The following is a 16,923-nucleotide window of genomic DNA, read 5'->3' on the forward strand; positions in this document are numbered from 1 at the left end:
TGACAAAAGTGCCTAACGATGCTTTTTTTTTTTTTTTTTTTTCTGAGACAAAGTCTCACTCTGTTGCCCAAACTGGAGTGCAGTGTCATGATCTCTGCTTACTGCAACCTCCATCTCCCGGGTTCAAGCAATTCTCCTGCCTCAGCCTTCCAAGTAGCTGGGACTACAGGCACATGCCGCCATGCCCGGCTAATTTTTTGTTGTTGTATTTTTAGTAGAGACAGGGTTTCACTATGTTGGCCAGGCTGGTCTTGAACTCCTGACCCCGTGATCCACCCGCCTCAGCCTCCCAAAGTGCTGGGATTACAGGCATGAGCCACTGTGCCCAGCCCACGATGCATTTCTCAGAATGTATCCCTGTCATTAAGTGACACATGACTGTACATTAGTAATGAGAAAAGAGAAAGGAAGGAAAGCAGGGAGGGAAGGAAGAAGGAAAAGAAGAGCAAAGAAAGAAGAAAACTGAAAAAAGAGACAAATGAAGCAAACATAGAAAAATCTTGGTAATTGGCCGGGCGCGGTGGCTCACGCCTGTAATCCCAGCACTTTGGGAGGCTGAGGTGGGCGGATCACGAGTTCAGCAGATCGAGACCATCCTGGCTAACACGGTGAAACCCCGTCTCTACTAAAAATACAAAAAATTAGCCGGGCTAATTTTTTTTTTTTTTTTTTTTTGTAGAATCTGGGAGATCAATATGCAGAGATTACTTATAATGCTCTACTTCTGTTTGTTTAATTCATTTTTTTCTTAAACAATTTTTTCTTTGTTCTTTTTCTTTTGACTGAGCCATCATCCATTTCCTATTTGTTTATTTTGAAAGTTTTCATAATAAAGGTTAATTTTTAAAAATTTAAAACCACCAAGATCACTAATCCTATACTAACAAAGCATGAGATTTCTCACATCAAAAAAAAAAAGTCCTTCTGTGAGAGCCCATTTTTTGAATAGTTTAAAACACAAAACATCTGTATTTCATTATGTGAATGCGCTTGAGATTTTAAGAATATATCTTAGCAAGGAATAGACAATACTGAATTCCCTTTCCCAGTGATATCCTAATTTAAAAATAGCACCAAAATTGGCAGGGTGTGGTGGCTCATGCCTGTAATCCCAGCACTTTGGGAGGCCGAGGTGGGCGGATCACGAGTTCAGCAGATCGAGATCATCCTGGCTAACACGGTGAAACCCCGTCTCTACTAAAAATACAAAAAATTAGCCGGGCTAATTTTTTTTTTTTTTTTTTTTGTAGAATCTGGGAGATCAATATGCAGAGGTTACTTATATTGCTCTACTTCTGTTTGTTTAATTCATTTTTTTCTTAAACAATTTTTTCTTTGTTCTTTTTCTTTTGACTGAGCCATCATCCATTTCCTATTTGTTTATTTTGAAAGTTTTCATAATAAAGGTTAACTTTTAAAAATTTAAAACCACCAAGATCACTAATCCTATACTAACAAAGCATGAGATTTCTCACATCAAAAAAAAAAAGTCCTTCTGTGAGAGCCCATTTTTTGAATAGTTTAAAACACAAAACATCTGTATTTCATTATGTGAATGCGCTTGAGATTTTAAGAATATATCTTAGCAAGGAATAGACAATACTGAATTCCCTTTCCCAGTGATATCCTAATTTAAAAACAGCACCAAAATTGGCAGGGTGTGGTGGCTCATGCCTGTAATCCCAGCACTTTGGGAGGCTGAGGCAGGCGGATCACTTGAGGCTAGGAATTTGAGATCAGCCTGGCCAAAATGGTGAAACTCTGTCTCTACTAAAAATACAAAAATTAGCTGGGTGTGGTGGTGCATGCCTGTAATCCCTGCTACTCGGGAGGCTGAGGCAGGAGAATCACTTGAACCCAGGAGGCAGAGGTTGCAGCGAGCTGAGATCACGTCACTGCACTCCAGCCTGGGCAACAGAGGAAGATTCTGTCTCAAAAAAAAGAAAAAAAAACAATAAACAAACAAACAAACAAAAATAGCACCAAAATAAATGAAATACTGAAACTCATTACTCACAGAAAAGAAACAGTGTTTCCAAAGCATCAAAAACAAAATCCAAACACTGGAAGGATACATTAAACAACTTAAAAGTGGTGACTTCTGGGGTAGAGGTAGAGATGAGTATTCTCAATTAATACTTCTTAACATTGTTGATTTTTTGAGCCATGTGAATGTATTGCCTAATCAAAAATAAAATTTAATTTCAAATAAAATAATTTATTTTCGTATCTGAAAGACGTAATGTTACTCTTCCATGAAGAATCTTACAATAAAGCTTTAAAAAGGAAAAATGAGCTGCTCTTTAAGACTTGCTGACAGTCACTTATACTACTACGGTATTTTCCAGGATCAACCTTTGGCACTTTTAAAACATGTTAATTTCTCCTCCTGCTTCTAAACAGGCTCTTTTCTTTAGATGAACATTAAAAACTTGAAATAAATCTGAGGTATTTAACATAAAAGCAAAAGACTCCCTGAGGTTAACTTGAAAAAAAGGCTCGAATCAAGGAAAGCCCCTTCTATATTTCATTTTGTGTCAAGCCACACATTTAAGTCTTTACTTGAAAGGTGATGAATTTAACAAGGATTTAGAAATCTTCACTTTGTTCCACTCTTCTAACCCCAAACCCAACCTATGATATTTTTCCTTTCTTTTCTCATCCATTACCTGTGCAGCAGCCTCCTCTTGTCAATCAAGATTACTGAAGCCTCAAACCAAAACTCAGTAGCCTATTAAGCTACTTAAAATAGATTTTTAAAACCCGATTCTTACAACCCCTTCTGATGCATTTCTGCATCCCTTTTCCTGGTTCTTTTACTGAGTTAATAGTCAAATAAATAAATTAGTATTAAAACTTTAAAATAAGCTAAAGCCCCACATGGATATCTGGCAGACTACATTGTGTTCCCAGCATACCTGGTGATTTCAAGGACTTAGCAAGCAGGTGGAAGGCTCCATCAACCAGTGAGCACTGCAAACATGTCATGCAAAAACATGGCATTCTCTTTCTAAAAAACCTCATCACTGGATTGCTTTTCATGGTTACTGGTCTAGATACAAGTTTGAATAGGGGCTATGAATTAGTATGTATTTACTGAGGGTCCAGAATGTTTGTTCTTACAGAGCTTTAAAATATGGTTGACAAGACACATTTAACATCCAGAACATCTTAGCAGGTCAACTGTGTAGCACACAGGCTGTTAGCACAGCGGACCCAGGAGCTACACAAGGCTAGTGCAGACTCAGCAGCTTCATGGACACCTGGCAAGATGTCACAGATGTGTAAGACAAACCAGGGAGGCAATGGGAACCCACTGCTCCCCTGACAGAGGTTCTGCCTTTGAGACAGAAAGGGGTTTGGCTGGGATAAACTGTGGAGGAAGAGCAGGGGGGGAAGAAAAATCAGAACAAATAAATGTGAGTAGAGATGTTTCTTTCTGTAAAACAAAAGTAGGTTGTGATCAGATCCTACAGTGCGCCCAGAGCCAGGCTTGTGGGCTGTTGGCAGCTATATTTATACCCACTGTTATTTAAATGCAAATTAAGGGGTGGGTTAATGCAAATTGGGGGTAGATTATTCAGAACTTTCTAGGAAGGGGGTGCTAACTTCCCGGTCATTGGCCTTGGCACTAGTAAACTGTCAAGGCGCTGGTGGGAGTGAATTATGCTAATGAGTAGTGAGGGCAGCCAGAAATCCCTTTCCTTGCCATCTGTTGGTCTGGGCTGGTTTCTTTACTTCATTCTGTTTGGACCAGATCCTGTTCTGGTCAGGAGGTTGTGACCAGAAAACAAGTCCTGCTGATCTCCTACCTCGGAACCACCATTTGGGCATGCTATATTTACAGAGTCTAGTTAGTGAAAAAACTATCACTTATATTTAAGGCCAAGGCATTAATGAAAATAATCAGGTATCAGGGACATGATATGAAAGGAATACCTGATAAAAATGAGAGTAGCAAAAATTAGAATATTTATTAAATTAGAATATTTAATATTCTAAATATTGAGAATTAAAATTAGAATTCTAAAAATTAGAATATTTAATATTAAATATATTTAATTTACATTACTCTCCAATGTCAAAAATCAAATGCTTTACATAAACATGGAAAGTACAAATAAATTTTATTACTGATTTATGCTACATCTTGAACAGGTGAAACAACCAAGCCAAATCTTTCTTTGACAGAATTTTAAAAGAGACATTTTATTTTTTAATGCAACTATAGGGAGCAGGGTTTCAAGTTCTGCAACCAGAAAACAATTTTGTAAAACAAATATATTCTAAACCCTCGTTGTTTACCATAACCAAATTATTATAGATTCTGGATAACAGTTTATGTGTTTTCACTAAAAAAAAGACTGATGCTGAATTTGAGATACATTTTTTAAAAAATGGTAGCTAACCAACCTGGGCAACGCAGCAAGAACCTATATCTCTACAAAAAAATTTAAAAATCAGCTGGGTATGGTGGTACACACCTGTAGTGCCAGCTACTTGGGAGGCTGAGGCAGGAGGGCTGCTGGAACCTAGGAGGTTGAGGCTACAGTGAGACATGATTACGCCACTGTACTTTGGCCTGGGCGACAAAGTGAGACCCTGTCTCTAAAAAGAGTTGTTTAATGAAAAATAAAAATAAAAAATAGTATCTGACCAAATATTCTTAACTAAAGGTTAGGACACAATTATGCCTTGTAAGTAAAAATGGTTTTGGCAACAGTGATAGATGGAGACCAAAGAGAGGAAAATAAATGAAAATTAAGTGAGTAAGTGCTTCAAAACACTAATTGATCTTAGGCTACCTCACCCTGCTGGTATAGAAAAGAATATAGAAAGTTATTGTTTTCTGTTTTTATGACAAATGCCGAAATAAATAATTAAGCAAATACTTCTTATTTTGGAGAAGTACCTACTATGCTTTACTTGATGCTTCAATAATGCATAGTAATAAAAATATTTTAAAGCTTAATACCAAATAAATACACATATCATCACAGTACATGCTGGTATGCTTTAATGAGGAAAAAAAAACAAAAAACTTACATTTTCTTCTATTACCTAAATCAACCTTAACTCTCCTACTTAAACAGCATATCTCAAAAACTAACTACAAGGGAAAAATGTTAATAAGTTGTTAAAGAGTAGGATTCTGAGATTTTTTTAAAAAAATTCCTATTGGGTATATAAAGTTGCTTCAGCTATAAACATTTTAAAGTGTGTTCACTGTGAAAAGAGCTCTATTTCTTCGGTTTATAACATAAAAATTACAGAAATAGTGTGTCTGTAGGGAGAGAAGGGCATACCTACTTTTCTCCAATGTAATAAACACAGGAGGATATAGAAGCCAGAGGAGTACTTCTGTCAACTTAAGTTCCTTAAATCTTTATTTCATTTATATCCTTCCAGATGGACCAATAATGTGTTGACAATATATGTGTCCAAATAAAAATGAGAAAACATAAGAGTGCCACTGCACTCCAGCCTGGGAGAGAGCAAGACTCCGCCTCAAAAAAAAAAAAAAAAAAAAAAAGGAAAATAACGTAGTACCATGCCATGTACCACTTTATTCCTTTACTGGTTCAGTAAACACATGCTGAGCCCCTACTCTGGGCCAGCAATGGGATACAACAAGGATTCCAGCAATGCTCACACCCTAGGAAGAGAACCAGAAAGCTACGCAAGGGCAGAGCTGGAGAGGGACCAGATTGTAGAATTTTAAACAAGGAAATGATACAAGCAGCTGAAGAATACATGAGTGGAGCAGACCACGCCAGCAGAAAGAATGGTGTCAGGGGAAGGGTTTGTACTGTGGGCGACTCAGTGGATGACAGTAGCTGCTGAATAAACATTAGTTTCCTTTTTCCTTTTCCTGTACGGGTATTTCTTGAAAAACTTACCTTTCTGCACGAATCACACCACTGTAGTAGGGGGGGTCCCAGGGCATTACTTCCTACAATGGAATAATTCACTGTTAAGGAAAGCTACTGACTCTTTCATAATTTTTATCAGCAACGTGGCCAGCCTATAGAATGTAAACCAGCTACTGTTCATGTAAATCAGAACAATTTTATAGAATCCCTTAAAAAATTGATAGCTTGGCAGAAAATACCTGGCTCCTTATTTTGACTTCCCTGTAATCAAGGGATAGTGAAGTATAACTAAGACCTACCCCAGAATCTGGGGAAAAGACAAACAAATGTCATTCTGAAGTGGTATCTAACAAAAGTAAACATTAACGAATTATATTAGCCATAATGAAATTTTTCCCAAAATGTAACCCATGTATTAATCCATAAAACACACTGCAGGTAAGATGAGTGTACTAAAGGTAAGATTAAGGTTCTTTCTAAATCTAAGCAAGAAGCTTTGGGTAGATATCAAAAATGAAAGCAGCAATTTAAAATGTAACCAAGGCAGAATTAACTCTAATCTTGGCAAAGAAAATATGTCATAAAGAAGTACTATAGTACTAGTTGCTTTTGATGATTGGCACATAATACTGAAAGAAGGGAAAGCTTGAATACTTGAATGACTGTCCTTCCTTCTAGGTGTCCAGGTGGAAAAAAGAGTGGTTAAGAGACCAGGCTGTGAAGACAGACTGCCTGGGCTCAAGTTTCCAATCCATACCAGACTATAAACTGCATGATGACAGGGACTTTGTTTGCATCCTTCCCTATTACATTCCTGTCCCCTGAACAGTACCTGGCCCAGGGTAGTCACTCAGTAAATATTTGTTGAAAGAATCAACAGTACCTCCCAAAGAAGACTGCTGAATGTACTTAAACTATTAAGTAGAATATCTGGCATTGAGTAAGGGCTCAACAAATGTTGGCTACTCTCCTTATTACCATTATCCTTTCACATTTCAGTTTAGGCATAATCTCCTCCAATAACAAGGTGTTATTTCCCATATTCCATGGTAATACTTATATCATGGGATGCATGACAACCTAAGATACTTGTAGGCTTATTTTCTTTCTCCCTATGAGTGCCTGAAGGGCAGGGACTGCGTCCATGGAACCCTAGCCCCACAGTGTTCTGGTCCTGGCACACATTTTCTCTAACAGATGATTATTTGCTATCTGCTAGATGCAGACAGAGTGCAGGCTGTAATGAGACAAAAACAAGAGGATGATAGCCTAGGCAGTAGAAGGGCAAGTGACTCAACAATCAGAGGACAGTATGTCATGTCTACATTGTGCCATGTAAAACACAGCCCACAAGAAGAGTATTTAAATCACAGCGGAAGGTTAGGAAATGTTCTCAAGAAGGCAAAGCCTGAATTGAGTTTTATGATAGAAGCAGTTAATCCAGATGAGAAAGGGAGAAAGGCATTCCTGTAGGTGGTGTTTGTAAATGACTGGAAGCTGCTCACCATGCCATATTTATGTGGCCGGCACGTAAATATTAATTCAAATTAAAGAATCAAAGAAAGCAAAGCAAGGAAAGAAAGCAAAACTAAGTGAATAGAGATCACATGAGCATCACACAGGTATTAGGAGAGAGCAAAGAACACAGCCTCGGCTTGGAGGGGCAGCAGAAGATGAAGCTAGAGAAGGAGGCAAGGGCCAAATCATGAGGGCTTGGCGGGAGCAGCAGGGCAGTAGGAAGGGAAACTGGAGAATAACCAGGAGCTACTGAAGAATTTTAAACAACAGAGTGACAAGATCAGATCTGCTTTTTAGACAAATCCCTCTGGTGGCAATTCATTCATTCATTATTCATTCATAGTTCAAATAAGTGTTGACAACCAATTCTATGCCTAACACTGGGCTACATACATGGCTAAACTGTCTGAATCCAAGATGGCTTCGAGTGGAGCAAAAACAAAAGGCTAGAAACCAGTTAGGCAATCCCAGTTACCATCTGGGTGAGAATAATGATCCCAACCCAGGTTATGGCAATGGGCACAGGAGAAGACACAAGAGTTCACAGGGAGGGAGAATCTGCAGGACCTAACAAATGATTATGGGGGAGGGGAGTGTGCAGTGCCTGGGGTGCTTGTTGAAACACAGATTGTGGAGCTCACCCCAGTTTTTGATTCAGTGGGTCTGAGGTGGGGCTCAAGAATTTGCATTTCTAACAGGTTCCCATGTGATGCTACTGCTTCTGGTCCAGGAACCACACTTTGAGAACCACTGGTCTGGATTAAGTATAGGTCCTGACCAGAGCAGCAGGGTGAATGGTGGCACCATTCACCAAAGCAGGGACTTCATGAGGAGATTGGGCATTTCACAAATATCTGCAGAATAATTGTATCCATAAGCTATATACAAATATCTACAGATAACAGTTTAAAATCATATTCACTTTTACTGAATTAGCTTTTGGCAACACATTTTGTTTTTTATTTTTCTGTTTCTATAGTCACCAAACTAAATTCTTACCTATTATCTGGTTTCCCAAATAAGCCTACCTACCAGGTCAAGGTGTGCAGATGACTGTGCAGATGACTAACAGTAGTTACTTTGCTAGACACAGCTCCTTCCATAAATTAACAGACTGACATGCTACTCTACACATCGCTGAGTTTAATGGGATTAATCTGTTTCCTAGTGGCTGTATCTGGGAAGCTAGTAAACAGTTTGTAAATCTGCAAGGCCCATTTCCCTAAATCTTCCTTATGACTATGGCTCTGGCAGCAGCAACTAAGTCAAGAATTAATAACAGCATTTGGAAAAGAATGGTGTAGACAACCCCGGCAATCCTGTAGTGCCCTAGAACCAAATGGGAATGAGTCCTAATATCTGGACTCTCGACACTTTTCAGGGCACTCCCCCAATCACCTGGGCAGCATTCTGGCCATAACAATACTTGTCTATACTCTTGGATCACATAAGGAAGATCATATAATCATTGACTGAAAACAACACTTAAGTGTTTTTAGAATGTGGTATACTTTGTTAGTCAAATACTCAATTGGGCATCATAAATTAGCTAACAAATAAGCAAATGAACTGCAACATTAACACTGATGGTTAAAATTGCCACCTGCCAGATGAAGCCTCCACTGAGTCTCCTTAAAGTCTGCTTCAAACTGAGAAGCCAACATTCCACAGAATGAAAGCAGTCTTTGCATGAATATATACACATTGTGTTAGTGTATACACATAAAATATGTCGACTCCTCAACAAAAATGCTGTATGTACAGGCAACATCAGTTTGGGACATAAGAATCAAACATTTCAACATCTTTATTCACCAAAACCGAGGATCAGAAACAAGACTAAATGGACCTGTAGCCTATCACAAGAAAGTTCCTGAATCAAAAGATATTGATTTCAGTTGACAGACTGTCTATATTATAATAAAAATATTCCAACATACTTACGGAATTTTGAGGATTCAGTTTCATTTTCATCCCTCGTATCATCTCAAAATCTTTCAGAGTTCTATAAAACACGTTTATCATTACTTGTTAGGACAAAATTTTAACAATTACATTATGAAAGGGCTAGTTTGCTTATGTTACATTCCAATATTCATAAGATTAGATACAATTAGTAGTGCACACATAAATCACTATTAATCCAAATTTTACCTAAGTGTCATGAGAAATAACAATATATAAAGCAGCATATTACTGCAATTTCTACCTTAAAAAGCATCATGGTGGATAAATGTCTCAAGAGTACTAAAGCTTGGAAAAACTAGCAATGTCATTACAAATATGCAAAGCATTAATCAGCAAACTTTAAATCACTACTTTTTGCTATACCTTTAAAAGAGACTTAACAAATTAACTCCTAGAAAGGAATTTTATCATTGGCTACATTTAAGATTTCTAGTCATTTTTCCCCTATGGAAAAACTCTAGCTGGTCAATAATTAAATAGGTATTTAATATTTGTAGAATATGACATGTATATTGGAATTAATTCCTATATATACCTGTAAAATGATGAAGCTATGCTTGCTCTAAAATCTATAGCTATGTAGAGAAAGACTACTAACACTTAACTAAGTAAAGCAGGATAAATCCTCAATAAGTGCATAACTAACCCTCTTTCTTTATTGTATCAAAGACACAGTGGTTCACCAGGATCATTAAAAGAAAATTTTAGAATTTATAAACATAATCCAAACTAGAGAAGAATTAGTTCTAAGGCATGAGTTTATAGTCCAAAACAGAAATGTGAGCCAAGATCCAATGTGTTGGTGTAGCCAAAACAGGCAAACAAAATTTTAGACAGCATTACAAGAGAAAAAGAGAAAACATCATCCTTTTTTACAAACGGTGACTGCTTCTTCCTAGAATCCTTAGTACCTAAAGGTGTGCTGCCTCTCAACTAAGGCCTAGAAGAGGGCCAGTGAAGGGCAAGTGTATGATCGAAGGCACTGAGCAGGGGAGGGGCAGGGGAGGCAGGAATACAGGTTGAGCCTCCCTAATCTGAAAATCTGAAACTTTCTCAGCACTGACATGATGGTACAAGTGGAAAATTCCACATGTGATGTCATGTGATAGGTTGCAGCCAAAACTTTGTTTCAGGCACAAAATTATTAAAAACACTGTATAAAATTATCTTCAGGCTATGTGTATAAGGTGTATATGAAACATAAATGAATTTCGTGTTTAGACTTGGGTCCCATCCCCAAGATATCTCATTATGTATATGCAAATATTCCAAATTCCCCCCCAAAAATGAAATCCAAAACATGTGTGGTCCCAAGCATTTCAGATAAGGGACACTCAACTTGTTATAACAAACGGACACACCAAAGGCAGTAGAACACTTCAGCTTGAAATTACAAATGTTGAATAGAACATTCTTAAAATACGACACAAAATTAAAAAGACCCCACATCCATGAGCCTCCTGTATTTAGGCCAAAAGAAGAGAAATACTACTTTATGAACTTGTCATAAAATTCATGGTACAAGTTAAAATAAATAGCTTCAAAAACATTTTGGTAAAGATTTTTAAAGTGCAAATGAAAGATGAATTTCTAAAAACAATTGTTTAATGAAAGGGGACAGCTTATGTTTTCAAGAATGGCACATAAGGAAGACAACTATGGCCTTTTAAAGTATGTCTCATAGTGAGACAGGTCTGGTCCAATATGCCAAAACTTATATTCTAGGTCACTTCCTAATTTTTTATAAATCAAGTCTTCTTTAAAAAGACTAAATAACATATAACCAAAAAACTAAATAGTAGAATAAAAACTAACCTTTCAGAAAGTTTGTCAGATAGTTTTTCAAGGAACTGCATGACAGTCTCTAAAATGAAATCCAAAAGAAAATATCTTCAATTATGTGAAATAAAATGAACATATCTGTTAAAATTATTATGTGATGATCATAATCTATATACCACAATTCCCTTAAAGTGATGATTTTCAAAGGGAAGTAGAGCTACCAACATATACCAAACATATAGTAAATGCTTCTAGGTGATGATGATCTTTTAATCAGAAAAAAATTAAATTGGCATACTAATAATCCACAGCGTCAGATTCTATCCCCAAATTAAAAGAGTTAATGGGACCAGGTGGCTCATGCCTGTAATCCTAGTACTTTGGGAGGCTGAGGGCGGGGGGTGGATCACCTGAGGTCAGGAGTTCAAGACCAGCAAGGCCAACAGGCTGAAACCCCGTCTCTACCAAAAATACAAAAATTAGCCGGGCGTGGTGGTGCATGCCTATAGTCCCAGCTACTTGGGAGGCTAAGGCAGGAGAATAGCTTGAACCCAGAAGGTAGAGACTATAGTGAGCCCAGACTGTGCCACTGTACTCCAGCCTGGGCAAGAAAGTGAGACTCCATCTCAAAAAAAAAAAAAAAGAGTTAATGGGAGGCTAAAGAAAAAAGTACAGAATTTCAAGGTGTTTCTATCTATTCATATGTGTAAGAAAAAAAAGTTCTTAGACATGTCTGACGTTTTCAGAGTTTTAAAGAGATATCTAGACTGCTTTGTTCATAAAAATAGGTGCAGTGTAGAAGTATAATTCCCTGAAATAAATTTTTTAAAATCAATGTTTTTCTTGATAACAATTTTATTGTTATATACAACTGTAGAATAATCTATTCAGGATAAATACAAAAAAATAGCAAAATAAGAAAAATAAATATTAACTTCTGATAGAATTTTTAAAGTATTTTTATTAAAATACTTCTGCCATAGTTGTCATAATTTACAAACCCATAAAGGCAGTGCAGTAGAATTACCACCGTTTCCCACAAGAGGAAATGTTTTGCAAGTATTTCTGAATGTAGCACTTTTTATCACTGACTTATGTGTACAGAGCTTTCATATGTATTTTAGTTCACCACAAACACTATGTTTGTATTTTCCAGATAATCTTTTATACAGTTTTAAGTTTCCTGCCCTCTCTTCAATTTAAGTTATCTCCTTTTGAGTGAAATAAAAGACTAAGGAAATAAATAATGGTGGTTAACCTAAACCCAAACCATGAGGTTTCTTGCCACTGTCAATACTTAACAAGTCCTGTGTATACGAATTCTGAAAACACTGGCTCATGTGCCATATGAAACAACAATAGGAATTTTTGGGGAACAAAGACATTATTTAGTCAACAATGAAATCTCATTTTAGGATTATATTCCAGGTACCATACCAAACTGTTTTCAAATGAATCCCTATGTATGCTTGTATACGTTTTATTTCTTAATAACCATGTTTTAACATTCACCCATCTTATTCTTCCAGTCATTTTACATGTGAAGAATCTGCCTCAATTAATCTTTTTTTTTTTTTTGAGACGGAGTCTTGCTCTGTCGCCCAGGCTGGAGTGCAGAAGTCCCATCTCGGCTCACTGCAACCTCTGCCTCCCAGGGTTCAATCGATTCTCCTGTCTCAGCTTCCTGAGTAGCTGGGATTACAGGCACCCGCCACCGTGCCCAATTAATTTTTGTATTTTTAGTAGAGATGGGGTTTCACCATGTTGGCCAGGCTGGTCTTGAACTCCTGACCTCAAGTGATCTGCCTGCCTCAGCCTCCCAAAGTGCTGAGATTACAGGCATGAGACACCGCACCTGGCCTGCCTCAATTAGTGTCCCCAGAGAATTGTCATATTAAGATTCAGTTTGAAACCCCCCACTAAGTGCCTCACCGCAGTTACCTCCTCATTCACTGGCCACATGAATGCCCGCCTTAGCCTCAGTCAGCCTCTCTGTCTTCCTTCTGCTCTGCTGAGGACTCACTCCATCACTGTGCATGACAGTTTCATTTCCCTCAGGGCGCCTTCCACAGCCACAGATGCATCTGACAAACTCCCCGAGCTCCTAAATCCCATGGCATTGTTTTGTCTGTACTACTCCATCGACACCGAAAACGTGCCAACCTCTATTATTATTTATCTTTTTATATGCATATATCCAGCTCCTCAACTAAGCTTTAAATCCTCAAGGACCCAGGGCACATCTTATGTGATGATGTGCACAACAGCCCCCTGCCAATACATCAGCACACCAAGCACTTAGTGCACAAGGGTGACCTGCCAGTCACGGAATCTGGAGCTGGGTGCTGCAGGTCCAGTGAGCTCCATGCTGCTACAGCCAGTGGTCATGCCCAGCCCTCCTCACATCTGACCTGGCCACAGCATGAGTCAGCTGATCTCTCCCTTCTCCTGTAGACAGACCTTCTGCGTGGCCTCCAGGACCACACCCTGTAATCACTTTCCACCTCCCTTAGTGGCCGTTACATCTGGCAGCGTTAACTAGCAGTTCCTCACATGCCTGGCCTCTTAAACTTGAAGGCCCCAGAGCCCAGTCCTTGGACTTGTTCTTTAAGTTCACTCTCTTAGTGGTATCAGAATCTCATTTTAGAGGTTCAGACTTACATATGAAGCTCAGAACTCCACACTCCATCTAACTGCCTACCCAACTTCACCACTTGAACCTCATTTGGTATCTCAAACTTAACTTGAACCAAACCAAGTTTCCGGTCCTCCCAATCTTAGTTAACAGTAGTAACTCACTCTCTTTCTAGTTGCTTAGGTCGAAAATGTTGGCTCCCTCTTCCAAATACTCTGTACCCAGAATCTGATCACATCTTACTACCTTCCCTGCTACCACCTGGTCAAGATGCCAACACTTCTCATCATGGTTACTGCAAAACAGCATCTAAACAGGCCCTCTTCTACCCTGGCCCTGCTGCAGTCTTCTCTCAGGAATAGCAGCACTGACTCACCATTAGCACTGGAGTCAGATCATCTCACTCCTCTGCCCCAACCCCCACAGTGACCTGCTGCACTTGCATCAAGTCTCTACTTAATGCCGCCCCTTGTCAGTCTGTTCCCACCTCTCGCCACTCTCCTTGCACACGCTGCGCTTCAGCCACTCTGCCCTCCTCAAACGTGGCAGGCATTTTTCTGCCTCAAGACCTTAGCACTTGATAGTGACTCTGCGTGAAACCTTTCTCCCCTCAAGAGCCACAGCCTCATGCTTGTGTCTGTCAAGAGCACGCTCACATTCCACATTCTAAGTGAGCCCTCCGACAATGCTCTCTAAAACTCCAACACCAGCCTACATGCCCACATACCTTATCCCCTTCCCTGTTCAGTTTTCTCCACGGCTTGTATTAACTAATAACATACCACATACTTTATCTACTTATTTCGTTCTTAACTGTTCTTCCCTTGCTCCCAAGAATGTAAACTGCATAAGGATAGGAATTTTCTTCTGCTTTATACACTGACTTATTTCCCTGACCGAGAATAATATCTGACATACAGTGGGCAATCAGTAAATATTTGCTGAATTAATAAACAAAAGGGGGATGTAGATGATATAAAACATAGGGCATTAGGTCTCAAGCAGCCTGTGGAAAACCATAAATGTAGCATATGTGTTTAGGCTTCAGTTCTGCCACATTTTAGCAATATAACCTAGCCTTAGATTCCTTATCTGTGACATGAATACAAATACCTACCTCACAAAGCTGCAGAGGAAGGAAATGAGATAACAGGATAAGCACTGAATGATATTCTAATATTATTATTTTATATAAATATAAAATAAAAATATGGTACTATTATAATCAAACTGTTGACAACAGCGACTACAGAAAAACATACTTTTCACCAAACTGATACTTACAAAAAAAGAAAAAACCATACACTAAAAACACACATTTAATACATAACATACATATTATATCTGTTTAGGAGCTTCGATTATATGAAAAAAATTGTAAGTGTTTCAAGGGTTCGGGGACAAAGGAGTCCAAGGAAAGTGAAAAAGTTTAACCAGCTTCATGAAAGAGGTGGGTTTTGAGCTGAGCACTAGAAACACGGGCTAAGATTTTAACAGGCAGACCAGGAAGAAAAGCTGCTCTCCGTAGGAGAGTGACATGAGCAAGGGAACCCAGGCCGCAATGAGCGTGACACGCCTGTAGCTTAACCGAGAGCCTTGACAGGTCAAGGGAAACAGTTGTTTATGAAAGAGTAAGAAGTAAGATTGAGTGCATTTAGAGAACTTTGGAGAAGAGAGGAACATGCTTGGGTGAGAAGGGATAAGCACAGAAGGAATAAAGACAAGCGAGGATTCAGGCTGTGATCTGCCCCCAGTGTCCCCTCTGTCCGTGAGTGGAATGTCTAACCAGATGTACAACCAGAAACCCAGGGGGCCCACCACAATGCCTCCTCCTCCCTCTCACCCTCACTAAGTCTTGCAACTTCACTGCCAAGACCTTGAGTCTCACGCAGCTCCATCATCATGGCCACCCTACTCCTGACTCACCACCTAAATTACAACTGTAAGTTAATAAATGCTTTTGAAAAAACGTATTATGTACATTTATATTATTATTGTGTAACATTCTCTCTTAGACATTATGAATCATAAGGAACTCAACATAGCACAAGGCAAGTTTATGACAAACCCAACGACACACTTCCGTAACACCTCACCTAGCACAAACCTTCCTAAGCAGTACTCTTCTCTCTGAAAAGGAGGCTTATCTGACTGTGTGTTTTTTATATGACCTAACCTACATTTAACCTTGACCTCAGTAAACATACTGATCTTTCATTCTCTTACCCTAATTCTAACCAATTTGTCAAATTCAGCACAGAAACTGGGTTAAAATGAAAACAATTTAGACTAACATCAAAATGAAAATTTAGGTTATGATTTTACTCTCAACATTCACATAAAATAAAATTCTTTGGTTGGACAGAATTATGCCAAATTATTAGCTCTATTTAAAAATGGTTCCTATAAAAATACATAGAAAATCTCAATAAATGGTTCTCTACATGTATTAAAAATAGAACACTAATTTACAGCTATTTAAAATCAAAAGCTCAGTTTCATAAAAATCCTATTTTGCCCTTAAATGTTGGATAAACAGGCTTACCTGGATTTTTAGCTATCGTTCCTTGGAGAGCCCTGTGAGAAAACGTGGAATACCCCACCAACTTTGCCAGAAGATCTCTGCTGCTGAGCAATTCTTCTAAACATTTCAATTGACCAGCATTGGGATAAAGAAAAATTTTATAAGCAGCTTCTCGCACCTACGTTTAAAAAGTAAATGGTGAAGGCTATAAATATCATCACACAGTCCTATGCAACAATAACACAGGCTCATGCTCACCACTTGATCTGCAGATGATCACTGCTTTCAAAATAAAGCAATGGTCTACACGAGGCCATAAAGCTTCCAGAGTCATAAAATAGCATGGGATGCAACAGCATACCTGACTGCAGCTCTAGGGTACTGTTCTGAGGTACGGTGGGGCAAACCTCTACCCAGGGCGTGGATCTCTATGCTATAAAGCGTCTTAACCAGAAGTAAGGCTGCATGAATTTAAAAGTCTCTGTAGTCTAGAATGTCAGTTAATGGTGTTATTAATCATACTTTAAAAATGAGGAGTCTTATATGAAATATAAGTAATTAAATCATTTTCATTCTTTAAAGTGTTTACGGCATTAATAATTCCACAAGTTAAATTTTTAGGG

The 16,923-nt window shown here is 38.5% G+C and overlaps 1 protein-coding gene across 3 annotated transcripts in view; it reads right to left on the minus strand.

The window, feature by feature from the left end:
• Window positions 1-16,923, minus strand: part of MIPEP (mitochondrial intermediate peptidase) — a 167,622-nt gene that overhangs the window by 130,815 nt on the left and 19,884 nt on the right. For all 3 annotated transcript variants that reach the window (XR_010109663.1, XM_008958531.6, XM_003833039.7), the window contains exons 7-10: window positions 16,322-16,478; window positions 11,175-11,223; window positions 9,336-9,396; window positions 5,901-5,953 (exon numbers count right to left, since the gene is read on the minus strand). Coding sequence is in view for 2 of the 3 variants with exons in the window: in XM_008958531.6 (XP_008956779.1) it covers window positions 5,901-5,953; window positions 9,336-9,396; window positions 11,175-11,223; window positions 16,322-16,478 (320 nt within the window). In the remaining variant the exon portion in view is untranslated. The remainder of the gene's footprint in view (window positions 1-5,900; window positions 5,954-9,335; window positions 9,397-11,174; window positions 11,224-16,321; window positions 16,479-16,923) is intronic.

Source organism: Pan paniscus, chromosome 14 (genome assembly GCF_029289425.2).
Source record: "Pan paniscus chromosome 14, NHGRI_mPanPan1-v2.0_pri, whole genome shotgun sequence".
NCBI lineage: Eukaryota > Metazoa > Chordata > Mammalia > Primates > Hominidae > Pan > Pan paniscus.